The 17,302-nt window shown below is 42.3% G+C and overlaps 2 protein-coding genes across 3 annotated transcripts; both read left to right on the top strand.

Moving 5' to 3' along the window:
- Positions 1-3,389: 3,389 nt before the first annotated feature.
- LOC124138699 lies at positions 3,390-6,721 on the top strand. Its single transcript, XM_046505498.2, has 4 exons — positions 3,390-3,543; positions 4,395-4,539; positions 5,639-5,799; positions 6,587-6,721. The coding sequence occupies exons 1-4, from the start codon at positions 3,516-3,518 to the stop codon at positions 6,673-6,675; spliced, it is 423 nt and encodes a 140-aa protein (XP_046361454.2). The 5' UTR covers positions 3,390-3,515; the 3' UTR covers positions 6,676-6,721.
- Positions 6,722-13,084: 6,363 nt separating this feature from the next.
- LOC125371560 lies at positions 13,085-16,208 on the top strand. Of its 2 annotated transcripts, none has more exons than XM_046505500.2 (4): positions 13,085-13,237; positions 14,029-14,176; positions 14,510-14,655; positions 16,004-16,208. In XM_046505500.2, the coding sequence occupies exons 1-4, from the start codon at positions 13,210-13,212 to the stop codon at positions 16,090-16,092; spliced, it is 411 nt and encodes a 136-aa protein (XP_046361456.1). In that variant the 5' UTR covers positions 13,085-13,209; the 3' UTR covers positions 16,093-16,208. The 2 variants fall into 2 exon arrangements, with proteins under 2 accessions (XP_046361456.1, XP_046361455.1); XM_046505499.2 differs by having other exon boundaries at positions 13,122-13,170.
- The last annotated feature ends 1,094 nt before the right edge of the window (positions 16,209-17,302 follow it).

Below are 17,302 nucleotides of genomic sequence, written 5' to 3'. Positions count from 1 at the left end.
TCATCAACCTGATCATGATGAACTATTTATTATCAGTCGTGGTGGAAATGTCAGTACATCTTTGCAATTTCATAAAAATATTATATTTATTCGGTTGATATACCTATGCCATACATGACAAATACTATATGGATGGTCACGTAGGGTGAGTGCTTCTACATTATCGGCAAGAGCGAAAGGAACGAAAGTTAAAAAACAGTGTCGAGGAGAGAAATTATAAAACTAATAACACAGTCGGGTTTTTTTCTGAGGGGCATGGTATCTACACCCAAACGGTGAACTATCGGGGAACGTGTTGTGTTTTGTTTGTTTTCTTTTGTTCCGACCAAAATTTTCAAATCTGGAACATAAAATGTGGAATATATAATAATTGTTAAATCGAATCTTGTTAGAAAGCTGATATCTGATTTGCCCGAAACCCACTCATCGTTCTCTACTTTAGCGGTCAAAGTGAATATCTACGCAGGATGCACTCAGGATAGACTAAGACTTTGTCTTTGAAAATAAATCATTTAGACAGAAACGAGCAACTGCATTTGAATTAAAAAGGAGCTCCAGTGAAAATCTGTTGTAAAGCTATACTTGCTTCCTTTAGAGCTATAGCATTACAGTCAGGACTTGGCGGAAGGGAAAATAATATAATTCAGAGAGACAGACTACACCGAGGGTCGCGTTCCGAGCTTCCAAGCTCAGACTATTTCATCAGCCCTGATATCACACTATCCAGTTTAGTAGGAATAGCGTTCTTAGGATCTATTCCTGTTTTTAGGAGCTTCCAAGCTCAGACTCTTTCATGAGCCCTGATATCACACTATCCAGTTTAGTAGGAATATCGTTCTTAAGATCTATTCCTGTTTTTAGGAGCTTCCAAGCTCAGGCTATTTCGTCAGCCCTGATATCACACTATCCAGTTTAGTAGGAATAGCGTTCTTAGGATCTATTCCTGTTTTTAGGAGCTTCAAAGCTCAGGCTCTTTCATCAGCCCTGATATCACACTATCCAGTTTAGTAGGAATAGCGTTCTTAGGATCTATTCCTGTTTTTAGGAGCTTCCAAGCTCAGGCTATTTCATCAGCCCTGATATCACACTATCCAGTTTAGTAGGAATAGCGTTCTTAGGATCTATTCCTGTTTTTAGGAGCTTCCAAGCTCAGGCTATTTCATCAGCCCTGATATCACACTATCCAGTTTAGTAGGAATAGCGTTCTTAGGATCTATTCCTGTTTTTAGGAGCTTCCAAGCTCAGGCTCTTTCATCAGCCCTGATATCACACTATCCAGTTTAGTAGGAATAGCGTTCTTAGGATCTATTCCTGTTTTTAGGAGCTTCCAAGCTCAGACTCTTTCATCAGCCCTGATATCACACTATCCAGTTTAGTAGGAATAGCGTTCTTAGGATCTATTCCTGTTTTTAGGAGCTTCCAAGCTCAGGCTCTTTCATCAGCCCTGATATCACACCATCCAGTTTAGTAGGAATATCGTTCTTAGGATCTATTCCGGTTTTAAGAGCTTCCAAGCTCAGACTCTTTCATCAGCCCTGATATCACACCATCCAGTTTAGTAGGAATATCCTTCTTAGGATCTATTCTAACCCGGGGGCCCCCACATGGGATATAATAAAGATTCCTGAATATATAGCGATTACTTCACGTGTATCTGTCAGAAAACACTATCTCACGAGTTGTTTCAAAACGAAAGCGAGTTGGATACGTTTTGAAGCTACAGGTTGTTAGACGTGAGTGCAGTAATCTGTTTCGTACACATCCTAAAATCGCACAGTTTTAGGGTCGAATCGATGCATATTCTGTCCATTCTCATGATCGCAGTGGCGCATTAATACATAACACGACGGTCATGACGTCATCCGTTTTACAGCTCATACCTAGTGTGACCCTCTTCAAAAAATGTTTCAGTGGATTGTCATGGCGATGATGACAATGCAAACTAGATAAGATCAAAGAACATTTATTAAACACTCTATTCGACACGGACGTAGGTGAATTCGACTGAAGCACGAGAAACGTATTCAGTGAATTACAATCCGGAAAGTAGAACGTTATGATCTGACCTTAGGTCATCACCATGGAGTAGCCAATCACGGACCTGGAATTCGATCTCACACGTTTGGTACCGGTTATGTTGATTGGGTTTCTCACCCACAGGTGTGTAATAAATGTTCAAAAGTTTACTTCACTAGCTCTGTTCATTAAAACGCCGCGATATAACTGGAATACTATTAAAAGCGGCGATACACCCAACTCACTCACTCACTGTTCATTAAAAGGCACCAGGCCAGGATGTGTTTGATACATGCGAAGTTTCATGTCAAGATTCCGAGTTTTCGAGTTATGCTTTTGTTTGTTGTTTAACGCTCCAGCTATATGACGGCGGTCTGTAAAAAGTCGAGTCTGGATCAGACAATCCAGTGATTCACATCACGAGCATCGATCCACTCATTTGGGATACGATGACATGCGAGCCTGACCATTCGATCCCGTTAGTCGCCTCTAGCATCATGGGAAAGCATATAGGTCCCCATGAACCTGTGCTTTACGTCAGAGGCGACTAAATGGATCGATCATCATTAAATCTGTCACTGGATTGTCTGGTCCAGGCTCGATCATTTACAGGCCCTCGTCTTATGGCTGTAATATTGCTGAGTGCGGCGTAAAACAACAAATAAATATATATTACCTGTTTACACAGATCTGGTATATTGCGGAGTGCGACGTTAAACAACGAACAAACAAACCATACCGATCTTGCTCTGAACAATACAAAAATGTATGGATAACATCCGCGTGCATGTGCACACCACGTGTGTTTTCACACAGTCTTATCAAGACAGCGACCCAAGATTGCATTGTGCCCTAAAGACGATACAGGTGCACTGTATTCTCGACCCCATTGGTCATTGTGACGCGTACCGGGAATTTCCTATCTGAGTGAGTGAGTGAGTTGGGTTTAACGCCGCTTTTAACAATATTCCAGTTATATTCCAGCGTGTCAGCTTAATGTGGAAGGAAAGCCCGAAGTAATGCAGGTCTCAGACGTTTACCACTTCGGTGAAACCCACGAGCACGGGTATGGTGCTGACAAACCTAGAGTGAGTGAGTTTGGTTTTACGCCGCTTTTAACAGTATTCCAGTTATATCACGGCGTGTCAGTTTAATGTAAGAGGAAAGCCCAAGTGATGCAGGTCTCAGACGTTTACCACTTCGGTGAAACCCACGAGCACGGGTATGGTGCTGACAAACCTAGAAACACAATCTGGGCGATCAAGGATTCGAACCCACAATCATATGTTTCTGGCGTGCCCAAGGGACGTAACTCTGCACAGCGAATCGCGGCGCCTTAGACGACTGGGCCACCCGTGCCCACTCTGTCTTATCTGAAAACACTGCTATGTAGTAAGTGTGTAATCTTGTGCAGGTCATGCTTGGGAATTGACAGACTGCATCCGGTAAGTGCAGCACTATAACCTGCTACTTTAGTACTCGTTCCAGAAGAGGTCACAATGCTGAAGTACGGCTTGGCGCTACTTGGTAGGTATTTAATTCTGTGAACTCTCTTATTAACCTTTGCGTATGTAAGTTTAGTTCGGAGCAGCGATTGTGTAAAGGAACGCTGTGGGGTCACTCTCGATTTACCACCGAAATGTACCATGGGACGACACGGCAACGAAATTGTGGGTAGAACTCGACATATCGTTTTGTACCCAGACCATATTTTTATATATTGTTTGGTACACAACAGTTAACACTTTGATATCTACTTTCCCCGAATTACCTTGGCCTCGATCTTACAACACTTCCGATTAAAGTCAGATGTGACAGCTGACGACACCGAGCCCTCAGTGAGCAGACGACTCTCTCGCTCTCAAGTTCAAGTTAATTTAATGTTATTTAAAGAATGGTATTTAGCAAAGGAAAATAGGCTGTCAAAGAATGAAGTGTAACTTTCGGGGACATTTACTTCAAACTGAAACCTGTTATAAATATTTTGATGTAATATCAGCGATTTGACGGCCGTCTGTAAATAATCGAGTCTGGACCAGAAAATCCAGTGACTGACATCATGAGCATCGACCCACGCAATTGGGATACGAGGACATGCATCAACCAGGTCAGCAAGCCTGACCACCCGATCCCGTTAGTCGCATCTTACGACAAGCATAGTCGCCTTTTATGGCAAGCATGGGTTGCTAGAGACTGCTGTGGTATTCTAACATGGCTACACTGTGTGTGTTGATCCTAAAGATTGGTCCAGACTCGATTATTTACAGGCCGCGGTCATATAGCTGGACAATTGCTGAGTGCAGCGTTACACAAAACAATGAGTAAAACTGAAATCAAAGGTTCTAGTCCAGATATAAACGTTCATGCCTATGCTACAGCGCTGTTGTCTGGTGTGTGCGCAAAGACCGCCATTTACGAGTACACGTGTTTCGGCTACTCCGTTGTTGATGAGCACGAGGTAATCACGCAGATCAGATGTAACAGCTCCGACGTCTTCGACCCCGCTCTTGAAAAATGTGTCACGTGAGTGTTTCCCAGACATTGTTTACCCATAATCCTTTACACAATCAAGAAAGGAGAGCTTTCAACAAGTTTAATGGCAGACATGCTGAGGACATTTTCATATTTGACGTCAAAACGATATCCGATGTTACTTCCTATTTTGACCTGTACTATAATATTGGTTTCAGTGAACACTTGACTTGCCTTTGCATGTGTTTATGACGGGTGCCACCGGTGGGGGAGGATTCGCTCACCTTGTCACGAACACCTGGTATCAAAACACTAAAGGACTCTCCTTTTAACAGAGATTTATTAAGTTTGTGGACATGACATTGTCCCTGTTATATGTATAAACGAATCAATATATTTTCTTATCGTCATGACCCGTGAAGGTCCAAGCTAGAATAGTTCTTCAGCAACCCATACTTGTCGTAAGAGGCGATAAACATGATCGGGCGGTCAAACTCGCTGACTTGTTTGATGAATGTCATCGTATCCCAATTGCATGGATAGATGATCATGACATCAATCACTTGATTGTCTGGTCCAGACTCGATCATTTCCAGAACGCTGCCACAAAGCTGGAATATTGCTGAATGTGTCGTTAAGCATAAAAAATGTTATTGTTAAGTTTGTAGTGTATGCAATTGTGTTGAAAGTAGATATTTCCAAACCATATATTTGGGATTATCGTATGTTGCCCTTCATACTTGACCCGTGAAGATCCGGGGTAGAATAGGTCTTCAGCAACCCATGCTTGCCGTAAGAGGCGACTACCGGGATCGGGTTGTAAGGCCTCGCTGACTTGGTTGATGCATGTCATCGATCCCAGTTGCGTGGATCGATGCTCATGATATCAATCACTGGATTGTCTGGTCCAGACCGCCGTCATATCGCTGGACTATTGCTGAGTGTCGCGCTAGACAACAAACCAACCAACCAACCATTCATGCTTACCCTTTTCGCGAACACCTGGTGTCATCACTGATTTTCAGTGATCCATTCATATCATATTCACCTATATTTTGTCTTGTACGCCTACTGGAATCTGCTTCGGGACCGAGACTATTTTCTGGCGTTGTCGTTTTATATTCTACACCCCTTCTAAATCCATCTCCAGTCCACAGGTAGGTCACTGGCCATGTGCTGACGTAGTCGACTGCAGCAAGCGGGCCGACATGAGATACGTGGACATTGACAACAAGGATCCTGCGAATAAGTGCAAGACATACTACACCTGTCACAACGGCTACTTCTACGGCCACAACTACTGCCCCGGAGGTATGTTTGCATCATACTCTGCGCTACCCGTGAAGATCCGGGTTAGAATAGGTCTTGGGCAACCCATGCTTGTCACAAGAGGCGACTATGCTTGTCGTAAGAGGCGACTAAAGGGATCGGGTGGTCAGACTCGCTGACTTGGTTTGATGCATGTCATCGTATGCCAGTTGCGTTGACGCTGTGCAGAGTTGCGTCCCTTGGGCACGCTAGGTTTGTCGGCACCATACCCGTACTTGTGGGTTTCACCGAAGTGGTAAACATCTGAGACCTGCATTACTTTGGGCTTTCTTTCCACATTAAGCTGACACGCCGTGATAAAACTGGAATAATATTAAAAGCGGCGTTAAACCCATCTCACTCACTCACTATGCTTGTCGTAAGAGGCGACTAACGGGGTCGGGTGGTCAGGCCCGCTGACTTTGTTTGAAGCATGTCATAGATCCAAATTGCGTGGATCGATGCTCATGATGTCAATCACTGGATTGTCTGGTGCAGATTCGATTATTTACAGACCACCGTCATAAATCTGGAATATTGCTGAGGGCGGCGTTAAACAACAAACAAACACTCACTCACTCCAAGTGCGTGGATCGATGCTCATATCAATCACTGGATTGTCTGTTCCAGACTCGATTATTTATAGATCGCCGTCATATGGCTGGAATAGTGCTGAGTGCGGCGTTAAACCAACAAAAACGCTCATGTGTTAGAATGACTACGTTTAAGCTGCTGGGTAAGTGGGAATGAATCTTGGCCCCGACTTAACCTGGTGCTATATTCATTTCAGTGTTGGTGTTCAATGAAGAGAAGCAGTACTGTGACTGGATCTATGACGTCAAACCGCCATGTGGAACTTTAGCTGCCGTCGTGGGATAAATCTGAAATAAATATGAAATATTAAATGCTGCATTTACTTAATTAAGAACTGACTTACGTAATGTATGTAACTCCACACACCAAACAATCTGGTAATGCGAAACGGATTTGCGCGAAGTTTGCACACAGGATTTTACGTTAATACCTCCATAAACGAAACCTTTATGTTGAAACATATTCTTAGAAACATATTACTCAACAAAAATTTCACAGCCTGCTTTTTTAATTATTAACACACGCAAAATTGACACGAATCAGTGACCGTTCAGCGCAAAAATGCAACACAAGCCCCGCCCACTCTATCAGCCAATTCTACTCTTTTTTTTGGTTTACTAAAACATAAACGCAAACTTATCGATTGATTTGCCTATCAAATGCGCTGGATTCACTTGCAATGTATCTAAAGTTTTATGTTTGTTTTATGTTATGTTATGTATGTTTCTATATATAGACGAAAAAGTTCGACAATACAATAACAACATTCAATTTGGGGGATCGGTTGATCAGGCTCACTGAAGCATGTCATCATATTCCAATTGCGTGGATCGATGCTCAAATGTCAATCACTGGATTGTCTGGTCCAAATTAGATTATTTACAGACCGCCGTCATATTCCTGAGCGCGGCGTTAAATAACTAATAAACAAACAAACAAACAAACAAAACTCTTCAATTTGTTGTACCACAGATGGTGGAATGGGGTTTAACATCGCGTTCAAGATTATTCCACTTACACAGCGACGTGTGTGTGTGTGCGCGCGCGCGTCTGTTTGTACTAGTCCGGGATAATGCCGGTTTACTAGTGCTATCCCACTGGGATTGTTATCCTCAATTTTACATTGATACACGATTCAGACACAGCATACGGACCATTCCTTCCTTTATCCCCTTAATGCCGAGCGTCAGGCAGGGTAACAACAAGTAGCATGTTTTAACGTCTTATGGTATGTGTGTGAGTGAGAGTTAATATTTAAAGTCACACCGGCAGTATTTCAGCCGGATCGTGAATACCGAAGGTGATTCATAATAAATACATTTAGACTATTAACAAAATGCCAAATAGGACAGGGAAATAACTAGACTATCTCAGTTCTATATTCAAAACCTGTTTGTTTGTTTGTTGTTGGTTTAACGCCGGACTCGGCAATACTCCAGCTGTATGACGGCGGTCTGTAAATAATCCCGTATGGACAATCCAGTGACTGATATCATGAGCATCGATCTACGGATTTGGCGAGCCCGACCACCCGATCCCGTTAGTCGCCTCTTACGACAAGCAGAGCCCCTTTTTACGACAGTCATGGGCTGCTGAAGACCTGGATCTTCACGGGTTATTTAAAACTGGCATATAACCATACACATATATCACTTTATAGCTAAACTGCTTGTGGCTTGGACTGGCATTATTATGGCATCATTATAGCTAAAATGGATAGAATTATCATTAAACCGCCCGCATGTTATCAGAAATGAGCGGGTCACTGTAACTTGATAATGCCCTCATATTGCTTGACGACGGGCCTTTATCACGCCCGTTGTTAGGTGATAGGATAGGGATAGGTGACGTCACGTTCAATAGTGACGTCATCTGGTTTGTTCTATGACGTTTCCATATTTGCAAAAGTGTGTCAGTGACATTCGTATTGATTGCAGTAAATGTTTAAAACCGATATTGGTGTTTCTTTCCTTTTTTTTGATAACATGATAACATCCATTTTAGCTATAATAAAGGTAACGCTATTTTTCAGGGCATTATCATTTGCAGAAGCCCGTGGTCTTTTCAACTGCCCTCCCCCGTCGGGCAGTTTATGGAAGACCTCGGTCTTCAGCAAATGATAATGCCCGGAAAAATAGCGTTACCCTCCCACAGGAGATATCGCTTGGGTGAAGTCAAACGCAGTGTAGGGGTGCGTTGCAAAGCGCCAATCGCTTGTAAGCGATGTACAGCGATTCGCCTTACAGCAGTGCGCTAACTTTCAGCCGCTTGCAAGCGAAACAATCGCTGACTGAGGTCGCTTCGTTCTCAAACCAAAATGGCGGCTTACTTTGACAGCGGAACAAGGAATTCTTGACTGGATCAACGAGAAAATGAGCAAAGGTAGCTAACACCCCATCATCCTCAGTCTGCTCCACATCTTCAAAGTAGTCATAAATTTCATCAGCTCGTCATCGAGCCTCTTCTATTACGTTCTTCATTACGCGGATGGTCAGGCTCGCTGACATGGTTGATGCATGTCATCGTATCCCAATTACGTGGATAGATACTCATGATGTCAATCACTGGATTGTCTGGTCCATACTCGATTATTTACAAACCGCCGTCATATAGCTGGAAGATTGCTGAGTGCGGCGTTAAACAACAAACAAACAAACGTCAAGGCAACCAAGCGGTAGTTGTGCCGCCATTTTGGAAGAGTGCGCAAGCGCTTCGAACTGTTGCAGACCCCGGGTTGAGCGATGAATTTGCTTTCTCTAAGCGATTCGTCGCTTGCAACGCGCCCCTAATATCGCTGCAATGGAATTGCATCACAATGCTTTGCAGACCATGTGTGACGCCATTACCATGACGTCACAATGAAATTACATCACGCCCACCCGATCCCGTTAAGGGGCATTCACACGGTACAACTAGTTGTATACCATTGGTTGCATGCAACTTGTTGCACGAACTGATGTTGTATACAACTCAGCTTTCACACGGCGGCGAGTTGCATACAACTCGGATCTCGCGAGATCTCAATTTTTAAGACGATGTTTACATTACGTCATGGCGTCAATGTATGACAACGATAGCGATGACGATATACTTGAGATTGACACAGTTGCGTTGCTTGCGGATTGTTCACAAGTTAGAACCAAGCGGTCATGTTGGGTGAGGCCATGGATTGCTAGACGAGGGCAATTAGGAGCGCACAGCGCTCTTTTGGCGGAGCTCGAAGCCGAGGATACAAAGGCCTTCTCCAATTTTCTTCGCATGAACAAGACAAGCTTCACCAATCTCCTAGTTGTTGTTGTTGCATTAAGTTTTTAAGAGGTCGCCTTCTGCCTAAGCAATTTCGGCTGACCTGTCCCTCTTTGGGACTCCTGTGTGTGAGTAGGGTAAACATATCTATTGTGAGTTTGGTATTCACATAATTTCTGTTTTTGTATTGATATGATTTCTATTTTCGTATATTGATATGATTTCATTTTTATCCTTGGCTGCTCTGTTTATATACGTTCAAGTAGCTGTCCATCTCTCAGAAAAAGAGTTAGTTTGGCCTTCGCTTTTGCATCTCTTGGCTTTAGGAGATTAATGACAGATAGCGGATCTAACTGCAATTCTTGTTTTAACCTAGCCCGGGCTGGGGCATGGTCTTGACATTCTAGTAACACGTGAGCAATGGTTTCCGGCTGATTGCAATATAAACAAAACTTGTCATAGTGCTTTTTGTGACCGAATCTGAGGCGTGAGATAGCAATTTCCATTTTCCTTTCATTTGGGTATGAGTTTGGCTTTTGTTGGACCTTGGGTTGAATTTTGTATAGCCATCTGCCGATCTTACTTGTGTCACATTGGGCTTGCCATCTTTCTGCTTTTTGATTTTGCTTTTTATCTCTAGTTTACTAAAGGGAATAGGCTGTATATCCGCTTTGTCTGGAGCTAGCTTCGCCAGTGAGTCTGCTTTTTCATTTCCATGAATATCTTTGTGAGACGGGATTCAACAAAGCTGAACCTGTTGCCCTTGGTCCGATAGTTTTGTATATTCGTATGGAATATTGTTGACTGTGTTTGGCCTTGAGTTTGAGTTTCTGCCGCTGATGGCTTGAAGTGCACTTAGCGAGTCTGATAGGACGACTGCCTTTGCTTCCGGAAGTTCCGGTATGAGTTTGATCCAATCTCCTAGACCGCGTGTCACCTGTAATTGCCAAAACCGAAACCCCCATGCGTGATGCCATTCCACCCAGTGAGAAGTTGGCCGTTACTCTCCACTATCTAGCCACCGGTAAGTATACTCTTGCGAAAAGAGATCTATAGTTTACCCGTGATCAGCTGTTATTGAAGGGCAAGGACACGATGAACAGGCAATACTCTTCACATCGTACAATGGCATAATTGATTGTTATACATTAACGGAATAAGTGTGCGAGGAGCTTTGAACGAGGGTCAAACTGTGTGTCTGCCACCTTTTCGTATATCATATTGTGTCTGTTATTTTACCCAAAAGGAAAGGTTAGGCCCATAACTGCCTCAAATAGATGTAGGGTGAATGAGAATGCTTGATTTTCCAATGTAAGTCTATTATTTTTAATGTATTACCATAGAAAACGTAAACGCTCATTTTGAAGATGAATTGTATTTATTATGAACATGTTCAGGTAGATCTATATTTCATCAATGTTAAGTATCTATTTTCAAATATATAAAAGTTAAGTGAAGACAATTTTTTTCGCACAATTTATCACATACAGCTTTATTGTTTCAAAATATTTTTCTTATTACATTTTACTCATTTAATTTATTCAAAACCCACAAACAACTCTTATAAAAAACCTTACAAGTTCAGATCATGACATATTTTCATCAATTATTATGATATGATAATTGACACAAGTTGGTAAATATTCAGACACCATGAAACAGTTTCATTTAAATATGTTCCTAACCATTCAAAGATGTGCAAATTAGTACATATGTACTAAATAAATAATAATTGACACAAGGGGTGTCTGGCAGGCCTTTTGCAGAGGAAGATTTGTCTGGCGTGGCCCATTCTGTACTCTGTGAGATGAACCAGTTCATTTACACTTACTTTCATGTGGTACCTCCAATGTTTGATCCAGCCCTTGAATGGCCCCTTCTTTTGGGGGGCCAGGGGCCACACGCAGCAGGGGCTCCCCGGCAGACATCCATATATGAATATGTTGGGTTACACAGTAAATGTTCCTGTGTTCGGATATTGGTACCTTGTTCGTTTGACCAAAGTGCTCTGGGCTGCCGCTCTAAAGACCTATTCTAACACAGATCTTCACGGGTGTAAGAACAAACTTGCATGGAAAGAAGTAATTAGAAACGCCGACATTTCGATGTGATCCAAGATGACACTATCCAAAGCCAGTCAGACGTTCTTAAGGGACCGCCCATCGTGTAATACTAGTAATCAAATATTTTGGGGAAGGGAGAGGATTGTAAATTGAGACTTTTTATCCCTCGACATATAATGACGGGGGGATATACCCATCAGTATGTCCGTCTGTCCGTAATCGTTGTTCCGGAGCATATTTCCTAAACCGTACAACCTAACTTCGCAAAACTTGGTACACTTAACAATCAGGCTCAGTAGAAGTGCCTTTTGCTATTTAGAGATTTTTAGAATTTTATATTTTTGTCGTTTCCATGGAAATATGATGAACTTAGGAAATTTGAGGGTAGTGCTCTTGTCCGGACCATATCTCCCGAACCATACAAGTTAGCTTCTCAAAAGTTTTTTACACCTATCAAGCAGGTTATGTAGTGTTGCCTTTGCTATTAACAGATTTTTTTCTCTTTTCAATTTAAATTGAAAATTGATGAACTTAGGGTAATGTCCTCGTCTGGAGCATATCTTCTAAACCACGCGACAGAGATTCACCAAACTTTATGCACATATCAATCATGTTCACTAGTAGTGCAGTTTGTTATTTATAGATTTTAATCTTTTTAGTTTGTAGCCCCTGACATATAATGAAACCAAGATGTTTAGGTTTGGTTTTGTCAATCCCTAGTACATTCTCGTTATGCCTTTGTGTCATGAGGCTACAACAATGCTATTCATATGCGAATCTGCGAAGTTACTGTTAATACAATTTCATGAGATCATCAGAAAGTGAGCTACATGAACCAATATTTAATAACCTTCATTATATTTCTGGTTTTGGCATCGAGGAAAAATATTTCCTTGCCAATCTCAATACATGTGAAGGTACACACAGTTTACCGACATGCCACATCGGGGGGATATGTCATCTTCACATGACTCTTGTTTTCATTAGCGCTTAAAAAAATACAGATTATTTTTATCCAAAGGATTACAACACGTTTTTTCCAGATCATTCAGAATGTCCAGTGTACGATTTATTTTAGGGGGAAAACCCGGAGGACGTTATTTTTTCCAGTTTTGAGAATATAATTTTGTTCACAACCACTTAACCCACACAGAAGGGGCGGTCGGGTAGCCTAGTGGTTAAAACGTTAGTTCATCTCGCGGAAAACCCGGGTTCGATTCCCGACATGGGTACAATGAATGGAGCTTATTTTTGGTGTCCCCGCCGTGATATTGCTAAAAGCGGCGTAAAACCAAACACCCCAACTCCAACCACAGTCGTGTGTCGGGACCTCATAGCGACCTCCAGATAGTACAATCTACATGTCTGTGAATAGTATTGTGAAATAACATATGTTGACCCATGGCAGGACAAGCCTTTCCATGCGATTGTGTAAGTGTTGAAATGCGCACCCACGGAATTTTAATTTTCAGTAGGACAAGCCCTTCCATGCGATTGTGTAAGTGTTGAAATGCGGACCCACGGAATTTTAATTTTCAGTAAGTATTTAATGTTTTGTTATTAGATAAATTGGTTGGTTGGTTTGTTGTTTTACGCAATATTTCAGCTATATGACGGCGGTCTGTAAATAATCGAGTGATTAATGTCGTGAGCATCGATCGATGACATGCATCAACCGAAGTCAGCGAGCCTGACCACCCCCATCCGGTTAGTCGCCTTTTACGGCAAGACCTATTCTACCCCGGAATCTTCACGGGTCTGTTAGATAAGTGTCATGGTTATGTCAACTTGTACCTAAACCTTTTTACATTAGTAATGTGACGTCAGAAACACGACATCAAGTCCTTTAGATTTGTTTTGTTTGTTGGTTGTTTAACGCCGCACTCTCAAATATTCCAGCTTGGCGTGGTCAGGCTCGCTGACTTGGTTGAAGAATGTCATCGATCCCAATTTCGTGGATCGATGCTCATGATGTCGATCACGGGATTGTCTGGTCCAGACTCGATTATTAACAGACCACCCACATTTAACTGGGATATTGCTGAGTGCGGCGTAAAACAACAAACCAACCAAATCCAGCTTGGCGGCGATCTGTAAATAATCGAGTCTGGACTACACAATCCAGTGATTATCATGAACATCGATCCACGCAATTGGAGTACGACATGCATCAACCAAGTCAGCGAGCCTGATTGATGATCATAATGTCAATCACTGGATTGTCTGGTCCAGACTCGATTATTATACAAACCGCCGTCATATAGCTGGAATATTGCTGAGTGCGGCGTTAAACAACAAGCAAACAAAATCAAACATGTCGCTGTTGCAGACGCGGCGTTGTTGCTGGTGTGCGGCGAGCAGATCGTCTACGAATACACGTGCTTCAGCTACACCATCAAGGATGGACGTAATCGGGACGTGGTGATCAGGTGCAACTCCACCGAGGTATTTAGCCCCGTGGACGGCAAATGCGTCAAGTAAGTTTCTCATCTCATATGGGGCATGACAGAAACCCTGGGGTAGAATAGGTCTTCAGCAACCCATGCTTGCTGCAAAAGGTGACTATGCTCGCCGTAATAGGCGACTAACGGGATCAGGTGGTCAGGCTCGCTGACTTGGTTGATACGTATCATCGTACCCCAATTGCGTGGATCGATGCTCATGATGTCAATCACTGGATAGTCTGGTCCAGACTCGATTATTGTACAGACCGCCGTCATATAGCTGGAATATTGCTGAGTGCGGCGTAAAACAACAAACCAACCTTAGAATATTTAATGGTGCGCCAACTGCCCTCGTGTTGCTTTCAGACCTGATAGGAACAAATGGCCGTGTGGTATAGGTATGGACTGCCAGACTAAGGCAGACAAGGCATATCCAGACACGAACGAAGGATGCAAAACGTACTACACCTGCCACGGGGGATTCTTCTTTGGACACAACTACTGTCCAGGAGGTAAGGCGAAGATAGGACAATTCACGTTTTAGCTCACCTGACTGTCAAGTGTGCTTATGTCAGTTTCTGCATGTCTTGCCTCAGACGTTAACACCTCAGGAACCACTGGACCAATAAAACTGAAACTTCACATGCTTGTTCCCACCAATGCCACCCGAATTCGTTCAACTAGTTCTAATTCGTTTTTACGGCGGCCATATTGAAAAAATACCCTATCTGTGGCCATTACGCAGCCATTTTCAGTAACAATGTAATGACATTTGGTACACGTGTAATGACATTTGGTACACGTGTAGTGACATTTGGTACACGTGTAGTGAGGAGTAACAAATGTTCCCTGTATTGTGCTATTTTAACTTTTGACCATGCTCTTAATTCTCTCTAAATGCGCTCAACATATTTGTCAGAAAATCTGCTTTTCGAACTCCAACCTAATTCGTTAATACGGCAGCCTTATTGAAAAAATCTGTGGCCATTACGCAGCCATGTGTGTTAACAGTGTTACGACATTTGGTACGTACACGTGTAGTGAGGTTCCCCTGTATTGTGCTATTTTATCTTTTGACCTTGATTTGATCTTTGCACTTTGACCATGCTCTTAATTCTCTCAAAATGCGCTCTAGGTTATGTAAACATTATCTCCTCAGAAACCACTGGACCAATGAAACAGAAACTTGTTCGAGAGGTTCAAATACGATTTTCAATATGGAAAAAAAGCAATATTTCTCAGAAAATCCGCTTATCGATCTCAAACCTATCCCACTCGTTTGTTTGTTTGTTGTTTTACGCCGTACAAGCATGGGTTGCTGAAGGTCAAGTAAAAACTAACATGAAACAAATCTTCTTTTTTCAGAAAGTACACATATCAAAATCAAACTAAGCACTGCACCGCTTCTATAAGTATGGAAACTATTTCCTAAACTTGTGACCCGTGAAGATCCGGGGGAGAATAGGTCTTCAGCAACCCATGCTTGCCGTAAAAGGCAACTATACTTGTCGTAAAAGGCGACTAACGGGATCGGGTGGTCAGGCTCGCTGACTTGATTGATGCATGTCATCGATCCCAATTGCGTGGATCGATGCTCATGATATTAATCACTGGATAGTCTTGTCCAGACTCGATTATTTGCAGACCGCCGTCATATAGCTGGAATATTGCTGAATGCGGCGTTAAACAACAAACCAACCAACTTACATACCCTCTTCGGGGTACAATCATTTTACACTATATCAACCACCATCAGGGGTACAGCCACTGACAATCTCAGTAAAAAAAAAAATTCTGCCAAGTCTAAAGAGATAACTTATTTAATATTGCCTGATACAAAGATATGCCTTTCTTTTTAAGTTCTTGTTTTCAACGAAAAACTCCAGATCTGCGATTGGGAAAACAACGTTGAACCACCCTGTGGTTCTCATGTGGGAGTGATTGGCTAACAGAGCACACCCGGGTCTCACAACTACCACCCACAAATCATCAGCATATCGTTGGATGTGCATCCGTCAATCACGTTGTATTCGAGGCTCAAGAAAAAATAAAATATTTTTGTGCATTTGTCTTTAATTAATTTACCAATTAAAACATAAGAGTACATAGGGGATTTATTATATTGGGTAGTAATTGATGGACATTTGTATCGTTAGATGATCGAGCCAATCACCTTGGCATCTTGGTAATCGGTAGCTCGATCATATTACATGCAAATAGAATATCAGGCTCGGTGACCTGGTTGATTGCAGGGCATCGTGTCCCGCTTGCGTGGATCAATCCTTATGTCAATCACTGGATTGTCTGGCCAGGTCACGATCAATTACAGACCGTCGTGATATAGCTGGATTATTGCTGAGTCAGGCGGGGTACTAGTTAAACGGTAGATCAAATCAAACTGTTAAATTGTGATGAATTGTTAAAGTGATTCTTTAAAGCACAAAAACGGCCTTAAATTTGCCAAGGATATATAATTTTGTTGTTTTCCTTTAGTGAAATCCTGGTACTGTGAACCACCTAATTCTACATCGATTATCGTATTTGAAATCAAGACTAACCGGCAGTCCATCCCTTTTCAGTATCTGAAAATGATTTGATTTGTTTTTTGTTATTCAACGCCGCATTCAGCAATGTTCCAGCTATATGACGGCGGTCTGTAAATAATCGAGAGTGGACCAGACATTCTAGTGATTGACACATGAGCATCAATCCACGCAACTGGGATACGATGACATGCATCAAGCTGGTCAGTGAGCCTGACCACCCGATCCCGTTAGTCGCCTCTTACGACAAGCATAGTCGCCTTTTAGGACAAACATGGGTTGCTATTTTAAAGTGAATTAATAGGTTAAACATTTAAAAAATGTATTAATTAGTCACAAATATAAAAAATCAAAAATGTTTCCGGCATAGAATCTGGAAAACGTCATGGGGAAATCACGGTTGCGTATGTATCTGATCTGCAGGTTCTGTCTCAGAAGGTACATATTCGCATCCAACTGAAACATTCTGGATCGTTTTCTCATACATGTAATAGCCTTTCTCATTACAGCGGTTCAGACGCTGAAAAACTATTTGGTTGTGGTGGATACTGCGACATCTGCCTGTCCTACTAATACCACAGTATCGAGAGCAGTCGCAAGAACGTTTTTCAATTCG

The sequence above is a fragment of the Haliotis rufescens genome, unplaced genomic scaffold (genome assembly GCF_023055435.1).
Source record: "Haliotis rufescens isolate VD_foot unplaced genomic scaffold, xgHalRufe1.0.p SCAF_15, whole genome shotgun sequence".
NCBI lineage: Eukaryota > Metazoa > Mollusca > Gastropoda > Lepetellida > Haliotidae > Haliotis > Haliotis rufescens.
This window is presented reverse-complemented; position numbering and strand designations above follow the sequence as displayed.